The sequence below is a fragment of the Poecilia formosa genome, unplaced genomic scaffold, assembly GCF_000485575.1.
Source record: "Poecilia formosa unplaced genomic scaffold, Poecilia_formosa-5.1.2 Scaffold42, whole genome shotgun sequence".
Classification (NCBI taxonomy): domain Eukaryota; kingdom Metazoa; phylum Chordata; class Actinopteri; order Cyprinodontiformes; family Poeciliidae; genus Poecilia; species Poecilia formosa.
This window is the reverse complement of record NW_006799981.1, coordinates 1,335,325-1,355,360: the sequence shown is the minus strand read 5'-3', so window position 1 is coordinate 1,355,360 and position 20,036 is coordinate 1,335,325. Positions and strand designations below refer to the sequence as shown.

At 39.9% G+C, this 20,036-nt stretch overlaps 2 protein-coding genes across 2 annotated transcripts in view; both read left to right on the top strand.

The window, feature by feature from the left end:
* Window positions 1–10,332, top strand: part of ptk7b (protein tyrosine kinase 7b) — a 77,554-nt gene extending 67,222 nt beyond the window's left edge. The window contains exons 10-20 of the mRNA XM_007551464.2: window positions 48–167; window positions 1,062–1,211; window positions 1,414–1,561; window positions 2,649–2,776; window positions 4,251–4,451; window positions 5,450–5,608; window positions 5,689–5,921; window positions 6,014–6,094; window positions 7,107–7,258; window positions 7,943–8,121; window positions 8,240–10,332. Of these exons, the coding sequence (XP_007551526.1) occupies window positions 48–167; window positions 1,062–1,211; window positions 1,414–1,561; window positions 2,649–2,776; window positions 4,251–4,451; window positions 5,450–5,608; window positions 5,689–5,921; window positions 6,014–6,094; window positions 7,107–7,258; window positions 7,943–8,121; window positions 8,240–8,400 (1,712 nt within the window). The 3' untranslated portion in view covers window positions 8,401–10,332. The remainder of the gene's footprint in view (window positions 1–47; window positions 168–1,061; window positions 1,212–1,413; window positions 1,562–2,648; window positions 2,777–4,250; window positions 4,452–5,449; window positions 5,609–5,688; window positions 5,922–6,013; window positions 6,095–7,106; window positions 7,259–7,942; window positions 8,122–8,239) is intronic.
* A 4,647-nt stretch (window positions 10,333–14,979) lies between these two features.
* srfb (serum response factor b) overlaps window positions 14,980–20,036 on the top strand; it is a 32,551-nt gene continuing 27,494 nt past the window's right edge. Inside the window, 2 exon segments of the mRNA XM_016671166.1 lie at window positions 14,980–15,362; window positions 15,365–16,017. Of these exon segments, the coding sequence (XP_016526652.1) occupies window positions 15,302–15,362; window positions 15,365–16,017 (714 nt within the window). The 5' untranslated portion in view covers window positions 14,980–15,301.

The window sequence follows — 20,036 nt, the reverse complement described above, 5'->3', positions numbered from 1 at the left end:
CGCATGCGTTAACCACATGTAATGTTTCCCTGGAACTTGTGTTTCAGAGCGGCTGAAATTCACACCCACCCCCCAGCCGACCCAATGCCTTGAGCTGGATGAGGAGATCACCATCCAGTGCTCCGCCAAGGGCCGAGAGAGCCCCACAATCCACTGGACCAAAGCAGGTACGCATGGCGCTGGCTTAACCTTCGCCCTCCGTTGTTGTAGATCTGATAAGGAAAAGGCTGTCTGAACAATATCTCACCCCAAAAAAGAAGCAGTAGCAACCTGCAGATCTTTGTCAACATTAAGGCAAGACGTGTTAAAACCTGCGTAGTCACATTGTGAGGAAGATTTATCGTCGCAGACCTCGTCTCGTTTGTCTTCATTAACCGAGAGGGAGAGCCGGTTCCCTCCTTAACCCGCTCCCTGCTAGGGCTGGGTACTTAAAAACCTCATCATTTAATTACATTGCTATTCTTTGAGTCGTGTTTCAATATCAATTTGATTCCATGTTGATTTAAATACTTTGGTATTGATTTAATAATGAGTAGTATAAAAGTAATTTATTGTATTATCAATTAATTTATTGTAATTACTTCAGCAGGGTATATATATTCACCTTTTTGAGCAGTAAAATATCTGAGAATAAAACGGTAGCACATTAACACTTTGGCTTAATATGGAGTTCAAAAGTTAAAACATGACTGCAGTACCTGAGTAAAAAGATATTAATAAATGTTTCCATAAGTCATTGAAAGTCAACCAGTCCCCCACGTTTACAAAATCAAATGAAATGTGGTGTCGGTCAACTGTGCCATGTTTGTGCAGGAAAGATTTTTGTTTCTGCTGTTAACATTTTTAAGTTATATTAAAAAGAAAACCCAGAGATCAACCTGCTCACTCCTTCACATTAATATTATCGAACATAACAAATATAACTGAATTGTGCTGCTTGTACAGCTAAAATTTTGATTGATAATATAGCGCAATTCACAGTTTTCCAAATCGATATTGAATTGGAAAACATATCAATTACATTGATAAACCGATCTTTTCACCTGCCACTCCGCCCTCAGACGGAGGAGAGCTCCCGCCACATGTGGATCAGAAGAACGGACAACTACGCTTCAACAAGGTCACTCGCAACGACGCCGGCAACTACACCTGCATCGCCTCCAACAGCCTGCAGGGGGAGATCAGAGCCCTGGTGACCCTCATTGTGGCCGGTAAGAGAGGTTTAATGTTGATTTTTCTCATTAAGAGTCAAACAAAGTAGCATTTAATGTCCTCTGAGAAACCATTTTACTATAATGAAAAGCATCCAGTAGCTGAGAATCCATCGGTGTGAGTAGTCGAGGTTTTTCCCCAGTTGTGTCCTCACATTAATGAGCTTTTTGCTTATTTTTCTGTCCATGCTTGCACATGCAGTGTATGTTCGCTTTAAGGTGGAGCCAGAGCATACATCTGTGTACCAGGGACACACTGCTGTCCTGCACTGCCAGGCCAGCGGTGACCCCAAACCTCACGTCCACTGGATTGTGAAGGACAAGGTTCTGGGCATCACCAATAACGACAGGTAAATGAGACCAGGCTGATATGAAGTGAGCAGAATTATCACTTCAGACAGCTTTTAACCTCGGAAGAGAAGAATAAAAAAAACTTTCAGTTGCTTTTGTATGAATACTTGGGAGACTAATATACAGCTCTGGAAAAAATTAAGAGACCACTGTAAAATGATCAGTTCTCTGATTTTACTTTTATAGGTCTATGTTTGAGTAAAATTAACATTGTTCTTTTAGTCTATGAACTACTGACAACATGTCTCTGAAATTCCAAGCAAAAATGTTGTATTTATTTGCAGAAAATGAGAAATGATCAAAATAACGAAAAAGATGCAGCGCTTTCAGACCTCAAATAATCCAAAAAAAACCAAGTTCATATTCAATTAGAACAACAATAATAATGTTTTAGCTCAGGAAGAGTTCAGAAACTGATATTTGGTGGAATAACCAGGAGGTTTTCAATGGGGTTCAGTGCAGTGGTTTCTTACTACTTTTCCAGAGCTTTATGTTTTCAGTCTTTTTAGGTATGTGTTGTACAGCTTTGTTGTACATATTCCAGCTTTAGGCAGAGTTTTCTGATAAACTATTGATAATCATTGTCAGAATAACATTGAAGAAATGTTTGTATCTTAGTTTAAGCAAAATGATTAATTTCCCTTATTGATAGCTTATCATTTTGCCTCTAACCTGTAAAAATTGACTAATATTGCAAAATGTCCTTCCTTTCTGTTTTCTCTTTTCCTTCCTTGCACCCCTCCTTCCTTCCTTCCTTCCCTTTTCCCCCTTCTTATGTCATTCCATTTCCCTGATCTAAACAATTTGAGATAAACTCTGGTACGTTTGAATCTGTGAAGGTTTCTTAATTTTAACATAAGAAATGTTCAGGAATCCTGTTAAATTTAGGACAAATGTCTGCTTGTAGCGTTTCATCCCGCTGGCATGTGGGCCCCTCCCGCTATGTTTTGATGTGTTGTTTTATCTGACGGCTCTTCACACTTCTGCAGATTAGGTGCATGTCTGACAATCTTCAACAGACATCTAAACATGATCATTTAAGACAGACTGTGACTCTCGTGTTCCCGCCGTCTGTGTTTCATCCAGAATCCAGGAGATGCCGAACGGCTCGCTGATAATAAGAGACGTCACCACTGACGACACGGGTCAGTACACATGTGTGGCTGGGAACAGCTGCAGCATCAAAGACAGAGTGGCTCATCTCTACGTAGTGGGTAGGTTTAACACACACACACACACACAGAGAGAGAGAGGCATGCTTCCAGAGGTTTTCTTTATCAGGGACAAAAGTGCCCACGTGGAGCAGTGAGCCACAATCACAGGAGCAGAGAGGAGGCATTAATTAAACCTCCACCCGTCTGTCCGTCACCCATGGCGACAGGTTAATAACCTGCCCCACGTCTCCGACGCCACGGCTGACAGGGGGTGATGGGCTCGGGTTGATGCTGGATCTAATAAAGCTTTGCACTCTGAGGCCGATAAAAGCTGAAAATTACAGTCACACGCTCACACTTTACCTGAACAGAAGGATTTCAGAGAGAGAGAGAGACGATTTAATTTAGTCGTTAGTCTGGGTTGGCGTGACAACGCCGCCCAGCTAAACCCCAACAGTAACCTGATCATTTTAACCTTTTAAGCGGTGAAGGGCTTGATGTTTGCTTCTGTAGAATATGTGATTGTTGCATCTTTCAGACAGTAGGTCAGACTTTTTAAATCTCTAAACAATCTTGTACCAGTTTCACATGTTTGCTAAAAGCCTCAAAACATTCTGCAACATGCAGGGTCATTTTTGCTGAAGGCCAGGGGTGTACAAAGTGCAGCCCGGGGGCCATTTGCAGCCCTTTGCATGACTTTGTGTGGCCCCTGACCTCAATTCTACAGTGAGGCAAATATGACCCAATTGATTCCAGTGGAAAATGTTTTTATTTCTTTTAGATCTACAAATTTTGCAAATACAATCTTAAAATTACAAAAAAAAAAAAAAAAAAAAGCTTGGTGCAACACAAGTTTCTTATTCATTCTAAGTCTTAAATAATTTTCCCATTTGTTGTAGTTCAGTAGTATGATAGGACCACAAATATCCAGCAACTCTTGCTCAGACTTTATAAATTGAATAAACTGTAAATATTAACTTTGGCTGATTTTTATGGAAACCGCAGACTCAATCATTCCAGTTACTGAGAAATGTAAACCAGACAAATGGCATTTAAAAGTATTTCAGATGTGTGGATGTGCAATCTTTCTTTTTTTATTTTGTTAGCAAATTTTTTGTCCCACTAGCTAGCCTCAGATAATTATTTCACTGGCAAGAATCTGTTCATCACACTCGGCTTTAGAGTTTACTTTATGTCACATGTGAATGAACAGCCTGTGCTGCCATAGGATTTTCTATAAAAACTCAAAATCTGTCTTTTTTTTGATTGCCATAAAGAGGATTACTGTTCTCCTGGTAACAGTTTAATTCACCTCAAGATTTTAACTGTAAATTTTAACTGTAGTCTGTTTTGCTTGTAAAGTGTAATAGATTTAGCATTTTTGTGAATTTAAGTGGTAGCAAATCCCTTCATTGTAGGTTGATAAACTAGGGGCCCCAAACAGCATCCCGCTTTGGGCCCTCACAAAGCTAGAAACGACCTTGTCAACATGTGCTTTCAATATCAACCATCATAACCGTTCTGTGTCCTGCAGACAAACCTCCTCACCACGACGGCGTTGAGGATGACAAGGCTCCGTATAAGATGATCCAAACAATCGGGCTTTCTGTGGGGGCAGCTGTGGCCTACATCATTGTGGTTCTGGGACTGATGTTCTACTGCAAGAAGAGACGCAACACCAAGAGACTGCAGAAGGGCCAGGATGGAGAAGAGCCCGAGATGGAGTGTCTCAACGGTAGGAAACGGTCTCTGGATTACACGAAGACACCAACAAGCTTCCTAAGACCTTTGGTGATGAAAAAGGCCCAAGGCTTAAAAAGTCTTTCCAAATCTTGCCAAACTATTCAGCTCTCGTTACAATCTTTAGCACATTTTTCAGATTTACTTTTTGTGATGGTAGGAAAGAAACGGCTTTTTCCTAGAATGCTTTGTGAACAAGTTGGCATGACGATGGTGTTGGCAAAACCAATACAGTCATCGTCCAGACATGCAAGTTATTTTCTGACTTATGAGAATCATCACCTCCTTATGTAAAGTGCATGTCCTCATGTCTTTCCCATTTTGAACAGCAGCTACAAAGATTTGGATTTTGTTTTTTGTGCTGTCATATTAGAGATAGGCAATTACTGTACTATTTATTGTGGGGGGGAACAGAAGATAAGATTTCAGATTTATTGGGACAACAATAACCTATTTATTAATGATTATTAGTCAGAGCAGTATTTTAATTGCCGAAAGATGATACTGATGCTAATTCATTTGTAAAAACTTTTTGCCTTATTTTTGTTATCACAGTAAATAGCACAAATTATTCACTTCATTGTGGATTAAATTATAAAGTCTTATGTCACCCATTCATACGTTATACCCTAATAGGTCATCAGTTTATGATTAAAAAATATTCAAAACAGTTAATAAATTCTCTTTTAAATAAATGTCCTCAAATTAAACATTGGATTTAATGTGAGGTTATGCTGGTGCAGTAAAAGGTGAATTTAAGTTGAGACTTTTTACACATTTTTATTAGTCCTACCAATAATTATGAACTCCTTATATGGTTGGTTCTCTTTCCCTGCTTTCTCATGCTGATGATGTTGCCAACTGTCTGGATATTTGTCGCCATCTTGTGTTAGTTGTGGGTAATGCAGGTAAAAATAATACAGGATTTAACTGAGGGGTTATTTTTTTATTGTCTATCTTTGACCTATTGTTGATGTGCGTTGTTTTCTTCAGGAGGTGCTGTTCAGCAAAATGGCCACACCACGGCGGAGATCCAGGAGGAAGTGACACTCACCAACATGGGCACGGTCGCTACAACCGAGAAACGCCACAGCCATGCCAGCGATAAGCTCCACTTTCCCCGCGCAAACCTCCAAACCATCACAACACTCGGTAGTTTAGCCCTATTATTGTTAGTTTTGTTTTGTTTTTATTTCCGTCTGTTCTGATGTGTTTGGTGAATGTTTGCTCAGGTAAAGGGGAGTTCGGCGAGGTGCTGCTGTCCAAAGCGAAGGGCATCGAAGAGAGCGAGGTGGAGGCGGTGGTTCTGGTGAAGTCGCTGCAGTCCAGAGACGAGCAACTCCAGAGCAACTTCCGCCGTGAAGCCGAGATGTTCGCCAAGCTGAGCCACCCCAACGTGGTGCGACTGCTGGGCCTCTGCAGAGAGGCGGAGCCGCACTACATGATCCTGGAGTACTATGACCTGGTACACACACAGGAACTGAAACAAAGAAATAAACGCATTGTTTCAGTTTCTTTATTTTATACTGCGTTTTCTTCTTTTTTTTCTCATGACAGGGAGATCTGAAGCAGTTCCTGAAAATTTCCAAAAGCAAAGATGACAAGGTGAAGTCTCAGCCAATCAGTACCAAGACAAAAGTAAGTCCTGAAGGCTTTATTTTTGCTCTAAAGCTGCATTCTACATCACATATGCTTTAAAGCTCTATTTTGAGATTTTTATGCATTTTCCTTTCAATCGTGTCCAGGCTTTTTGCTCAGAATAGCTAATTTCAAAGTTAGATGTAGAAGAAAAGTTATGTAGCTTGGTGATCCAACCAACCAGCACCCTACTGAGAAATTTAAAAGCACTCTTCAGTGTTCCTATGCAGTCTCAAAAAGTATGAGCTTTGACTGGGTGATTTTCAGAGCTCAGACAATCAGAAAAAGATAAAAATTGGTTTGAATCTTCCTAAATTTCTTATTTTGATATATAAGACATAATTTTTGACCTTCTGTTTTGTTTCCTGCATCAAAACTAGATTTTTTTTTGAAAATCAAGCCAAACGTATTATGGTTTTTAAATGACTGCCAGATAAACATCAACTCATTTATAATTCATTTGTTTTATACTTCAGGGTTTTTTACTTCTGGGTCTGCATCTTCATCTGTGTTGCAAGAAGGAAAACTAATGATTCTGTTTGAAACTATTCCCTCTGTAAAGGTCTACAAAATAATCAAATTCCTGCTCACAAAAGCAGGCCACTGGGTTTCACTGTGCCAGGCAGTCTTTCATAACATCTTGCATAGCAGTTCATATTCAGTTTTATACAAATATGGCTCCAAAGACTGAAAGCAATATTGAAAAAGAATGATCTGTCTTGAGAAACTTTAAAAGAAAGGAGAATTATGTTATTTATGAGCAGTGCTGAAGTTTATAGACTTTCTGACACCAAAACATAATAAAAAATTGTATTTAGAGATAAATAAAACACTGAATATGTCTTTTATTTACGTTTTTGCCTGTTGCAACTTTTGAAATGAGTCATTTTACAAAGGAAATTAGGTTATTAGGAAGAAGTGCAGCTATGATTATCTATCTGTTCCACTTTGAATGTTTTATGAAAGTCACTTTACGCTGCTCTTCTCCTTTGTCTTTTTTTTCTCTCTCCAGGTCTCTATCTGTGCCCAAGTTGCTCGCGGCATGGAGCATCTGTCCAATCACCGCTTCGTTCACAGAGACCTTGCTGCCAGGAACTGTCTGATCAACAGTCAGAGGCGCATCAAAGTGTCTTCACTGAGCCTCAGCAAAGACGTCTACAACAGGTCTGTTACAAACACAGTTATACAGCTGCAGCTTATAGTTGTTTCAGTAGCGAAGTAGAAAAAATGGATTTGTGCCTAAAGAAACATCAACAAATTGAAAAGTATCGCCATGTGAAGTATAGTATATGTACCCAATTCTGGATCAAGGCCATTCCTCCAGATTCTGGGATCTTGATTTACAACAGAAAGGACCTCCAGTAGCAGTCAGTCTTGCAATGAATCTGAAGAGACCTCTGACTGAAGACTGTTGCTGTATCATAGTTTGACATCAGTTGGTAGCAAGCTCTGCTAATCCACCTCATTTGCTTTTGCTGCTCCTTTTAAATTTGTCTGGCCGTATGATTGGAAAGCCGTTGGAGTACGGCATATGATCGTTCCCATTTATGATTGATGGAAAACTTTTTTTTTTATTATAAAAACTGTCCGAAAGTTTTTATAATAACTTTAAGACCAAAAATCCTTGCAGCTGCACAGCATCCAAAACCAAAATGGATCGATTGTCTAAACATGTCTCAATCAGACCTCTGATAGGCTGCCAGCATGAGAAGAAGAATGGCAGCATCCAGTGCAGTGGATTCTGGGTTTTCATTTGTGTTAAGTTGACAAAATAAACTCCTAATCTAATCTCACTGTTTGAATTGAATGTGTGTCTTATGTTTTATGTTTCTGTGTGTTTGTGCGCAGTGAGTATTACCACTACAGACAGGCGTGGATCCCTTTGCGCTGGCTGCCAACAGAGTCCGTGTTCGAGGATGATTACTCCACCAAGTCCGACGTGTGGGCCTTTGGGGTGCTGATGTGGGAAGTTTTCAGTCTGGGAGAAATGCCGCATGACAAACTGAGCGACGACGAGGTTCTGGAAGGTAGGGCTGATTTCTTTCTTCAAGGTTTTTTTTTAATTGTTTTTTGTTAAATAGTTGGAGAAATTTGGTTCTTTGTTTTTAAATTTAACATAAAAACCTTGTGATGTTTTTGCTGCAGGTCTGAAGATGGGAAAACTGAAGCTTCCCGCTCCAGATGGATGCCCCTCCAAAATTTACAAGCTCATGGTCCGCTGCTGGGAGCTCAGCCTCAAAGAGCGCCCCTCCTTCACCGACATCGTCAACGCCCTGGGAGATCAGCCCTCTGACAGCAAAGTCTGAGAGAACCGTCCACAAACGGAGGGGGGAACCAGAACTTTTGACCCTTTGTCCCTCTGAAGCACAAATGCTGGATTACTAGTCTCACTCATTTCAGGGAAGAGGTTTGAAGAGAGAACTTTTTTTATTTTTTTTATTTCAGTTGAGGGTGGGAACTAGACTTTTGCTAAATCAGTGGACGTGCGATGATGGAGGAGTTCGGCCTTAGCTGCAGCATATATGAGTCTCCACACGGTCCGTCTGCAGCAGCTCATGACCTCAGTGCCTCCACCCCACGTCAGACACTCAACCTAGCTGTCCACTGCCACCTTGTGGAGATGAGAGGAACAACACTCTGCTCCGATCAGTGGAGATTTTCCCTGAAACTAGTGGATCATATGTGGAAGGAGATCTGGCTTCTTCATTTTAAAATATTTCATTTTTTTTATGGTTACAAACAGGCTATAAAGGTCTGGAATTTCAGAAGAAAAGCAGGGAAAGAAAATAGAGAGTGGAAAAAATTTCCTATCCCATTGTCTAAATGCAACTTTTCTTTAGTCCTTTTTTTTTCTTTCCTTTCCTGCTTACATTCGTCCTTCTTTGTGTCCTATCTATTCCTTCGTTTAGCCCTTTTTGTTCAATCTGTTTTTTCTTATTTCCTTCCATCCTTATTTGCGTCTATAATTTTTGTGCATCTCTCCTTTTCTTCCCTCCTTTGTTCCTTTTTCCATATTTCTTCCTCGGGTCCCTCTTCTTTTCTTGATTCCCTCCTCCTTATTGTTCCTCTCTATCTTCCTTCCCTCTTTTTTCCATTCCTTCCTTGTCCTTCCCACCTCCTATCACTTTTTATCCTTCCTTCCAGTTTTTCTTTTCCCCAGGTTATCAAATTAAATCTTGCCATACAGTGTATAAATACCGGCCATTGTTTCATGCTGAACATTTGTTTTCTCTGTGCTCAAAAAAGAGCATAGAGAACTGAGGAAGGTTGAGTCTGGAAATGTTTTTTTTTTTTTTTTAATAAATCATGTGTAGGAATCCTGTCTTAAATATTTAATCTGCTCCTTTAACCTTTGAGTGGACGAGTGCTCCCGCCGAACTCTTTTCACTCAGACATACGCGGATAAAAGAAGAAGCCTAACCAGGCTTGCATGAAGGGTCATGGTCTGTTACGCTTCCAGTTTAAAACATCATCTTGTTACACTTCAGGAACAAACTGAAACAAACCTTTTTTAGCCAAGAATTTATATCGAAAGGACAAGTATATGCTGTTGTCTCAACTTCGAGGTGCTTTTTGTCCCACCAACAATGTCAGCAGTTGCAGGGATTCAACCCATCACCATGTTAAACGTGCAGCGTAACATTCACGGAGGTCCAATCATGTTTTATTTTAATTTTTTATCAGTCGATCATTATACCAGACAAAGTGTACATAACGTAGAAGCCATGCACTAACTTCACTTGAGAGGACACCATGTTTCTTTGTGTAGAAGGATGCACAGGTACCTGTTTATTTATGATGAAGGTCCTGTTTTCTTTTGTTTTTAACTGTTTATAATTGGTACTTCCATAACATTGTTATGCTACTTTTGTGTTCACATGGTCCATCTCAGTGTGCATCCTAACAGAATATGCTAACAGTCGGCACACAGGAGGTCAAAAACGCTGACTGGAGGTCACCTGGACTCATTTAAGTGCCTAGAAAATGAAGGATTATCCTAACAGTCTCCCCCTTTTTTACATTATCTAATCAAATACAAAGGCCTTCGTTTATGAGCTTGTTTTTATATGTTTTTTTTTTTTTTTTATGAATGCTAGGCACTCAAACCTAGACCTCGTGTTTTTTTTTTTTAATTGGTTTTTGTTTTTTACTCTGCTTGAGCAAATGTTCACAGTAATCAGATATATTCAAAAGTATACATGCTGCTGTCAATAAACGTGCACAGTGTTTTTACTCAATGTGAGTTTTTTTTTTGTTTTAACTATTACAGTTTGCGGAGTTCAAATTATGAAAAATAATGAAACTTATTTTTAGCAGTATCCAGGGCAGAAGATAAGTGGAAAAACATTTCCATCTGCAGACTTTCTCTCATGTGTTCTTTTTAAACCGAAGCACACTTTTGGAGCATGTAAACCATATACAGGAAGTAACTTGGTGTAACTGTGTGCGTTGCATTGTGATGACCTAGCGATCTGTCCATGGTGTTCCCCGCCTCTTAGGCAATGACCGCCATTACTCTGCATGGATAAGTGACTAACAATGTGGTCGTTTCTCAGGTAATGGATAACTTCTTTCACCTTGTGCATTTCCTCTGGCTTCAGTTTTATACTTCATTGATGTTTTATAATAGCTAACTTTGAGCCTTCTTCCAGTGGCAGCCTCCACACTGAAGAGAGTTGTCAGGGTGTTGCTATATTGTTTTTAATAGATGGACAAAGGTTGGATTTTTAAGTTTCTGCCTGGCCTATTGTGGCTCACGGCTAGCACAATACAACAGACCCGACCAGACCAGTCCACTGATCTCAAGTCCAAAGGAAGAGTTAGACTATTTGGGCATCATTAAAATGAAAGGTTGTCTTCATCTTAGTGTGAAGCACCATGAACCCTTATCACAGATCTATTTTATAAAACAATATCAATTCCAAGATTAAATACAAACTTGAATAAATAAAATTTGATGTTTTTAATTATTTTATTCTTTGTCTATTCTTTCTTCCTTCCTCCATTTCCATGTCCTGGGTTTGAATCCTGGCTCTTGGCCTTTTCCTGTTACTTTTCTTTCATACTCTGCCGGAGAAGATCTGCTTATTAACCAAGAACAATGGTTAACATGCTCCAGCAGATTGATTTTCTGAGTGTGTTCAAAGTACAGACTGTAAACTTTACAAAGTTCAAAGCTGCAGTTTGTCAAATTTCTAATGTGGTCTTACAAGACGACCTCACAGAACGCTGAATATTACCCTTATTGACCAGTAGGGGGCGGTAGATTCCCTGTGTAAAGAACATTAGTCGTAGAAGATTTATTAGTTTTGCGCATATTTGATGAAAGCATAACCTCTGAATACTGGACTGGGAGTACATAGTTTAATAATGTAATAATATTTTAGTAATTTTAGATTACTAAACTATTTTAGATTACGTTTTCCCAATTATCGATGACTAACTTCATGCTAAATGTTTGAGACAGGTGTGAATAGTCATGTTCATAGTTTTATTGATCATTAAGGTTTGTTTATGAATGAGGTTCCAGCTCTTATGAAACTATAGTCAATCTGTTTTCTCTGAGCTGATGTCGCAATAAGTGGATATATACCCAGCAGCTCTTGAGAGAGAAAGCCTGTCAGAAATATAATAAAGCATCTGTTCCAACCTGCCTGTTGGGAGAAGCAAGTGGGAGGAGAATCAATACCTTAACCACTGAAGTGCCTCTTGGCCAATTTTTCTCTAACATTTTTATTATTTTTTTTTTTCATGCGAGGACATTTTTTAAAGTGTCTGTTCATAAAGTCATGACTAATTGTAATGCACTTAGTTAACGCTGCTTGTTTTAGTTGTCATGGCAACCTGGATTCTTGCATTCAGTGGTTACAAGGATGAAAACTAAAGGGCAGATACCGAGACTTAAATATTAGACACACACAGGGTTTGGCAACTGTCAGTAATATCTGATAAAAAAAAAAAAAAAAGTAATTTAGTCTGCTCTTTGCATCTGGGTGCGACTATAAGATGTTGATTGTAACTGATTATGGTTTCTCATATGAAGAACAACTCTTGAGCTATCTGACGGCCTTAAGGGAATTTTGTGGTGCATATTTTCTACTCTAAAAAAAAATTTACTATATGTTTGAATGCATAATGCAAGCAACACTTAGTGGCATCCCTGGTAAAAATAATTAAATATTTTATTACTGCATCAAAATCAAAGCTTTTATTGTAAGTACATGTATTTATTGAATAATAGTTTTGATACAATTATTTGTTCCTCTGACAATTAATTGTAATTGAAGCATTAATTGAAGACTAAAACTGAGTCTTTAGAGCAGCAAACACTTCAGGTGAAGTTTATGACTGCCGTTCTGTAAGGTGGAGGATCTGTGATGTGAACACAGGATACAGTTTGAATTTGAATTTATTTCATCAGGACAGTGCATATAAATCAACATGAATACAATTAAAACAAACGTGTAAAGTGGTAAAGGAGATGCATCGTCCTCAGAGGCGACAGCCCTAAATGCAGCTGGTTCAATTCCAGGTTCTGGGCATTTTTCTGCAATGTCCTCAAATGGATTTGCAGCAAGGTGATAAGATAGAACCACAATGCTGCTGTATTAACAACCTTTTTCACAGGCAAAGATTTTCTTCTTTCTTGTGCTATTTGTATTGCAAATATGAATAAGATTTAAACAGGTTCAAAACAAGTTGTTTTTTGCATCATCTCTTTTACCAACGAGCTATTTCCTTGGAGTTTTGGTATGTTAAAGAAAATAAACTGCATAAGAAGTAGGCCAAGATAATTGAATGTATCAAAACAAGGACACAGATACAGAGAAATACATTGTCTTTCAGTTGAGTTTAGTTTTTTGTGTAACTGCTTGGAAAGGACTGTACAAATTCAAAATTATAGCTTAGCTAATGTCGAACACTCTGGTATTTCAGTTGATTTGCAGATTGTATGAGTTCATGTTCTTTTATTTATTTATTTATTTATTTATTTTACCTCTTAAAGGTCAGTGTAAAGTGACATAACTAATCAAAACTATATTTGAGCATGGCATAAGGAGTGTTCTTCTCATGACTACCTCCAGCAATCAGATTTGGTTTTCCTCGAATCAAAATGAAAAGAATCAAGGAGGGGCTCTAGACTTGCACAGCATCAATTTCAGTCTGATGTGTCAACAAACTGAGAAAATATTCAAGACCTCAAGGCCACCAGCAGAGGGCCTCAGAGAGCAACTGAATTCCATTCATGCATTGTTTATGCCCGCCGTTGGCATTGGGTGAGAGGTAGGATCCATCCTGGTCAGGTTGCCAGGCCATCACAGGGCAACATGGAGATACACAGGACAAACGAGTCATGCAGTCATAATTTAGAACCAGTTAACCTAACAGCCATGTTTCTGGACTGTGGGAGGAAGCTGCAATACCCAGAAAGACAGTATGCGCTGGGAGAATATGCAAACTGCATGTTGCTAAACTGGGTTCAAATCCCCACAAACTTGAATGACTTAAGAATGAACTTGACATTTTATGTCAAGTTTAGTCAAGGTTGGTCTTTTTTGTTGCTTGGGTCACATTTTATGTCATTTCTGACTAATCTGTCTGATGACTCTGTTGAAAAGCTATTTATAACATCCAAAGTACTATTTTATAAAATATTTGCGTTACTGATCAGGTTGTCAAGCAAAACATTTGGTTATAGTCACAGAGCTTACTGAGGCAACAGCTCAGGGCTACATAGTTTCAGGGATGGCAAAGTACTTTATTTTCTTAATGAATGGAAATCTTGGAAACATTGTATTTCATACGCTTCCAGAGAAAACCTGTAAGCCCATATTCATTTTTGTGTAGATGGCAAATATAAAGGTATTTGAAAACAGTGATGCAATATTGTCATCACTAACCAAACACAGGCATGTCGGATAGCTTTAAGTATATGCTCTACACCACCTTCTTTATTTTTTTCAGAGTCCATAATATTGCCATACAGAGCTGACATAGTTACTTTGGCATTTGGAGCCACTTTTGTATGGTTGAAAACATTTCTAGAAAGGGTGCCATGTTTATAAGGAACCTATAGGAAAAAACAAATGCAAAGATAAAAAGTATTTTTCAGGTGGACAAGACATAAATGAATACACGAGTACTATTATACAATTCTCTTATACCTGATTGGCATCTATTAAAATTTGCTTGCCTAAAAGAAACATATGTTGGATATACCCCCAGACTGGTTCTGGCCCAGGGGCCCATATTCTCTTAAATCCAGCCCTGGTGGTGGTTGTAGAAGCATTAACTCCTCCCTTTGTTTATGTCATCTGAATTATTTGCTTTATAATCCTATCAAAGCTGTAGTTATCAATACAACTTAATGAAAAAACTTCATCCTTCCACTAAACTTTCTATTTAAAATAACTGGAAACAGCTCTGCTTTAAGAGCCATCTTCTTTGAGAACTTTTTAGCAGCAGTGCTGTGGTCTCAGTAGGCCAAGCTAAAGCCAAGCTCTTGCATGAAAACATTTCTAGTTAAGATGTTTTCTAGGTCGGAGTTTACTTTGTAACACTCACTCGAAATATAAAGTTGTCTTTTTATTATTATTTACTCTATTATTGGCATTATTTTGGTGTTCCTGCTTGTCCACGGTGACGTTGACATTAGCTCAACCATGTTGGTATTTATTCTAATGAGTGTACCTCATCGACCAATCACAGGGCTATTCAGATAATCCTCAGCCAATCGATGGGGAACGCTGTGACTCACCAAATAAGGAGAGACAGCACCAAATAAGGAAACGTATCTCTTTATAAGGAGGGAAGTAGTCCCCGGTTCTGGTATCACTCCGCTCTTAAATGCGGTATTTTGAAGCTAGGCGGTTGTTTTCGCTTCTGGATCAGGGATATATGGAGATTTTAATCAAGTACAAGTGAATGGTGATATATGTGCACGAATCGATAGGTTTGAATCGTTTGTTTTCTAAACGTAGAGCGGACTATCTGACTCGGCGGAATCTTTCGTGAGGCGTTCTTCGCGCTTTCCTTTTTGAGAAAGTGCTCGGAGTTTTGGAAATAGAGGAGGAGGGTGAGCCTAACAGAGCCGGGGTTTACGGTCTTGGGGGCAGCATCAGTTTGTAAAGTTTGTATCGGTTATTTCCTGGACTCCGCAATCTGTCATCTGGCCCGGTTTGTTTACATTTACTGGCCCGGACGTGTATGCGCTTTAACAGCCCCTCACGGTTCGACACGCTCCAGCTTCTCTGGCTGGCGTTCAGAGACTCGCTTCTGTGAATATAATGTTACCCAGCCAGGTCGGATCGGCACCATCTGGAAACGGGTCGGCATCGGGCAGGACTGCTACGGGACACGGGCCGGGGATTCGTCCCGTTTTGGTCCGAACGGGTCAAGCCTTACCGGGGGTCGGTGAGAGCGGCGGAGCTGCGGGGCGACAGGGGGAGAGAGAGGCTGCCGGGATGCTGGGGGCAAACGGGCCAGGGGGTTCTAGAGGGGCGAGACCGGGGAACGGGGCCGGGTTGAACCCCCTGCAGACTGCCGTCCAAGGAGGCATTGTGGGGTTAAACCCCGGGGTGGTGATGCCCCATGGAGCCCGCTTCGACCCGGATCGGGATAATGCTCCTCTATGCAGCGGCTCGGATAATGATTCGGACTCTGGAGACGAGGATGACCCGGTGGGTTCACTCGGGGACACCAGGAGAGGGGTGAAGCGGGAGAGGGGGGAGATGGAAGGGGCGGCGGCGGGACAGGAGCTGGGAGTACCCCCCGGAGGGTACGGCATGGTGACCGGAGGAGTTGCCGGAGCAAAGCCGGGGAAGAAGACACGTGGGCGGGTAAAAATAAAGATGGAATTTATCGATAACAAGTTGAGACGCTACACCACGTTCAGCAAGAGGAAGACGGGCATTATGAAAAAGGTGAGGTGTTAAAAGTGTTTTATGTTTATTGTCCCAGCCTACCTCTGCAGTGCCTTGCCAATTTTTCCAGGTTTCACACATTTATGTCTACATGCAGTTTATTGGGTTAACGTCATTGAGTGTAATAAGTGTAAAGTTGTGGAAAAGTGGAGTGTGTCCCCACCAACTTTTGCATATTTTTGCTAAATCTATGTCTGCACTTTGAGTAGGCCAATTTTGGGTCAATTTCAATTAAGACTAGAGTTAGACATGCATGATTGCTTTCCCACCATGTGTTCAGGGTGATGTGCAGTGTCGTTTTTCTGCATGTAGGCCAGAAAGTTCAACTTGGGTCACGTTTCCTGTGTGCCCTACACATCTTTCTTTTACAACTTCTACATTGATGGAGTCCCCCACCTGAACTGTGGAACTTTGCAACTCCTCCAGAGTTACTGCTGGCCTTTTGGCTGTTTCTCTGAAGATTGGTTCATTTAGGTGGATGGCCATATCTTGGAAGGTTTGCGGTTTTGCCACATTCGTCCCCATTTCCGACGATGGATTGAACAGTGTTTGTGATTTGTCCAACATTTTGAGTATAGTTCTGTAACTCAAACCTGTTTGAAATGGCTCCACATTATCTCTGACTTTATTTTAGGGGTGTCAGAGTAAATTGAATTTAAATGAAGGGCTGATTTTATTGGATTTTAACGGTAAAACATTTGGAAAAACACGTTTCTTCCTCCTCACATTTATTCATAACTTTGGGTTGTCACAGAAAACCCCAATGAAACACAATGAGGTTTGTAGTTGTAATATGACAAAATGAAAAATCTGATAAAGAAGGAATGGTTAAAGTTATAATAAAGAGTAAATTTAAGTGTTTATTCAGAGCAGCAGATTAGTCCATTTCTTGTGACGAAACAGTTGTACCACAATGTGACTCAGTGGGTGCAAGGAAGTCCGAGCAAAGGGCTGTAAATAGATTTGAGCCAATGACAGTTCTATTTGTGACCAAGCCTCACCCCCCCACCCCCAACTAACCCACACACAGACTCTCAGATTTCCAAATATCCTGACGCACTCATTCATACACAGGTTCCCAGACAGCACACCTTTGCAGTCTCATTAAGAAGGCCTGCGTCTTCTGCAAAGAAGCCTCTTTCAGCTGCATCCGTGCACAGACTGTTGCCTCCGCCACCGCAAAGCAGGGCCATGTGGCAGCGAGCAGCAGTAGTTTTCATGTGCCAACAGCTGAATAAACCCGAGGGGAAACAGATCAGAGGATGGTCAGAGAGCGCTCACAGTGGAGTCTGTGCATGCGGCATGACTCCACATCCTCCTGCAGGTTTCTAGTCTGTCTTTTTTTGCTTTCGGTTTTGTGAGCTCAGAGTGACAGGTGACACTGAAGATCTGAAGATGACAATTTCCTCTTCATCCTAATCTTCAAAGCCTGTGTTGATGGCTATCAAGCAGTAGTGTTTGGAGAGCTTTGCAAAGCAATCACCTATTTGCTAGAAATTCACCAATCGCCGATACAGATACTTGTGGATTTTTTATTTTTTTTGTTGGTTTTGTTTTGTTTTTTGTTTTGTTTTGATTTTTTCTTTTTTGGACACAAAACAGAAAACATGTGTTCCTCTGTTAAAGAACAGACATAGTAGTTCTGAACTCTGCCAAAAGTGAAAGCAGTAAAAGACATTAACCCTTTTTATTGCATTAAAACACATATTCCTGACCTATTTATCAGATTAAAAAAATAAGCTCAACAAAAACACTTAAAGTACTTAAAGTGGATGCTTTTTTATGAACTAAAATCTATGGGAGTTCTTTGGTTAAAATGCAGCTCATGACTGAGAGGAAAAATTCAGATTTTTCAGTATTTGACCCACCGATCTGAGCAGATTGAGGGAAAATGTCAGATTTTGATCTGGAGATGATCCTTTGTCATGTCTCAAAAAAACAAAACAAAAAAAAAAAAACACAAAATTTGCAGATTAAAAAAAAATATCTAAGATATTCAAAGGAAAGTGCAGCTTGGAGAGCTGAAATACCTGGGTGCAATTGGGTGGCGTTTGCAAAGCAGCCAATCCAAGAACATCATTTATTTTCCTTGGCGCTGATTGGCTGTGTCAGAGGAGTGTATATTTGGTGTTTGAATGATTTAAATAAGCAGTTCTAAGCGTTTTTCTTGAATGGAGACTTGAGTATTGCTGAATTTCAGCTAATCTGGGGGTCCACTGTATTTTATTTGGCTACGACTCAGATCTGGCCCAAGTTATAAGCAATCTAAGCAGCTGCTTAGTGCTTCATATCCAGCAGGAGGCACCCAGGAGCATTAGAAATGTCACACGAGTTGGATTTACTGTAGTAAACTTCCTTTATTTAAAGTTCAATTTGGTTGCAGTCATTCAAAATGAAACTTTTTAAAATGACCTTTAAAAAAGTCAGTTTTCTACTCTGTGGATATTTTTTTTGCTTGTGTTAAAATATTTAGATGTTGAAGAGATTCATGTTCTGCATGTGGTTTTTTGCACATTGTACTTTTCTCTATTCTACAGAAGTCAGAATAAACTATTGTAAAGATGTCTGTGTTAGTAATGTATTTATTGAATATGGATGATTAAAAAGGGGGTAATAGTTGGTTTGAGGGGACTGAAGCAGCTTGTCAAGTTTTTATTAGGGCCCCATAACTCCATTTAAAGTTAATTATTGTGGAACTATGTCTGTAGTTATTTCACTGTAAAAGGAGTGATTAACACCTTTATTAAAGACTAAAATAAACACTTAGTTAAATGTTTTGAGGCGCGTGCATGGTTCACTCTCTTCTGAATTTCTTTTGGTTTTTAATGTTTTTTTGTTTTTTTTTCCCAGACTGTTGTCGTGGAAACTGAAGTGTCTTTATGTAGGCTCTTGGCAACATGAACACTATTTGACACAACGTGGGGAGGGATGTTTTTATTTTTTTAAGCGGTTGCCCACACTAATGCCAGCCATGACAGAAATTGACAGGTGGGTGGAGTGGGTAGATTTATAGTAGTTTGGTCTCTAACAAGGAGGAGCTCTGTTTTTGCTTTTGAAGGATGCAGAGAGCACAGGTCGACCCACATCTTCCCTTCCCTTTGCTTTACGTGCTTTAGCTTTTATACATGGAGACGCTCCGCTTGGTAACTTTACTCAAGGTTTTGTTTTACACTGTTGGATTATTAGAGAATTGTTGCTGGCAGGGATTCAGCCAGTTTTACTTTGATATTTCTCAGTAAAATTAAGTGTAACACACTTTCTCCACCTGTGCTGTCCTTGATTACATAAATTTGAAATATTATAAATATAAAAGTCTCAGTACAAATCTGTCTGTTCTATGAAGGCCTTGGAGGTTTGTCAGAGGACTTAAAGTGCATCATAAAAACCAAGCAAGACAGTGGAAGGTGTAGGGAAAGTTGTCAAAGTTTCTACAAGTTATTTAGTAAACACGACACGAGTTATGACTTGTGGAAAGAAGGCACTTTGTTCAGAGGAGGCAAAAATGAAACGCGCTCCTCCTCATGGTGCAAACATAGCGGTGGCAGTTTCATGCTGTGGGGATTTTCCTCCTCTTCAGAAGGATCTGGAATGTTGCCCAGAGTTGATAAGAGTGATATATTGAGCTAAATCGAGAGCAATTCTTAGCAAAAGCCAATAAGAGGCTTACAAATGAAGCGACAGAACAACTCTAAGCACACAGCCAGAGCTGTAAAGGAATGGTTTTCTAGAGTTGGGCCACTCATGGTGGCAGCATGTTGGAGTAGATCTGTTACTTTAGTTCTTATGTGTTGACTTTTGTTCATGATTTTGTTTTTTCTTTTTGGTTTAGGCATGTTTGGACAATTATTCTCCCTGGTTTTGGATGGTGTGCAGCTGGAAGGATTTTTGCTCTTTTTCACTTTTGGACAGTTGTTATGATAAGTTACCGTGGGAGCAGCGTCAAAATCAAATTGGGTGGATTACTAGAGTTAGCCAACTGATTGCGTCATCCAGGACGTGTTATATCGACTCTGCTGCCT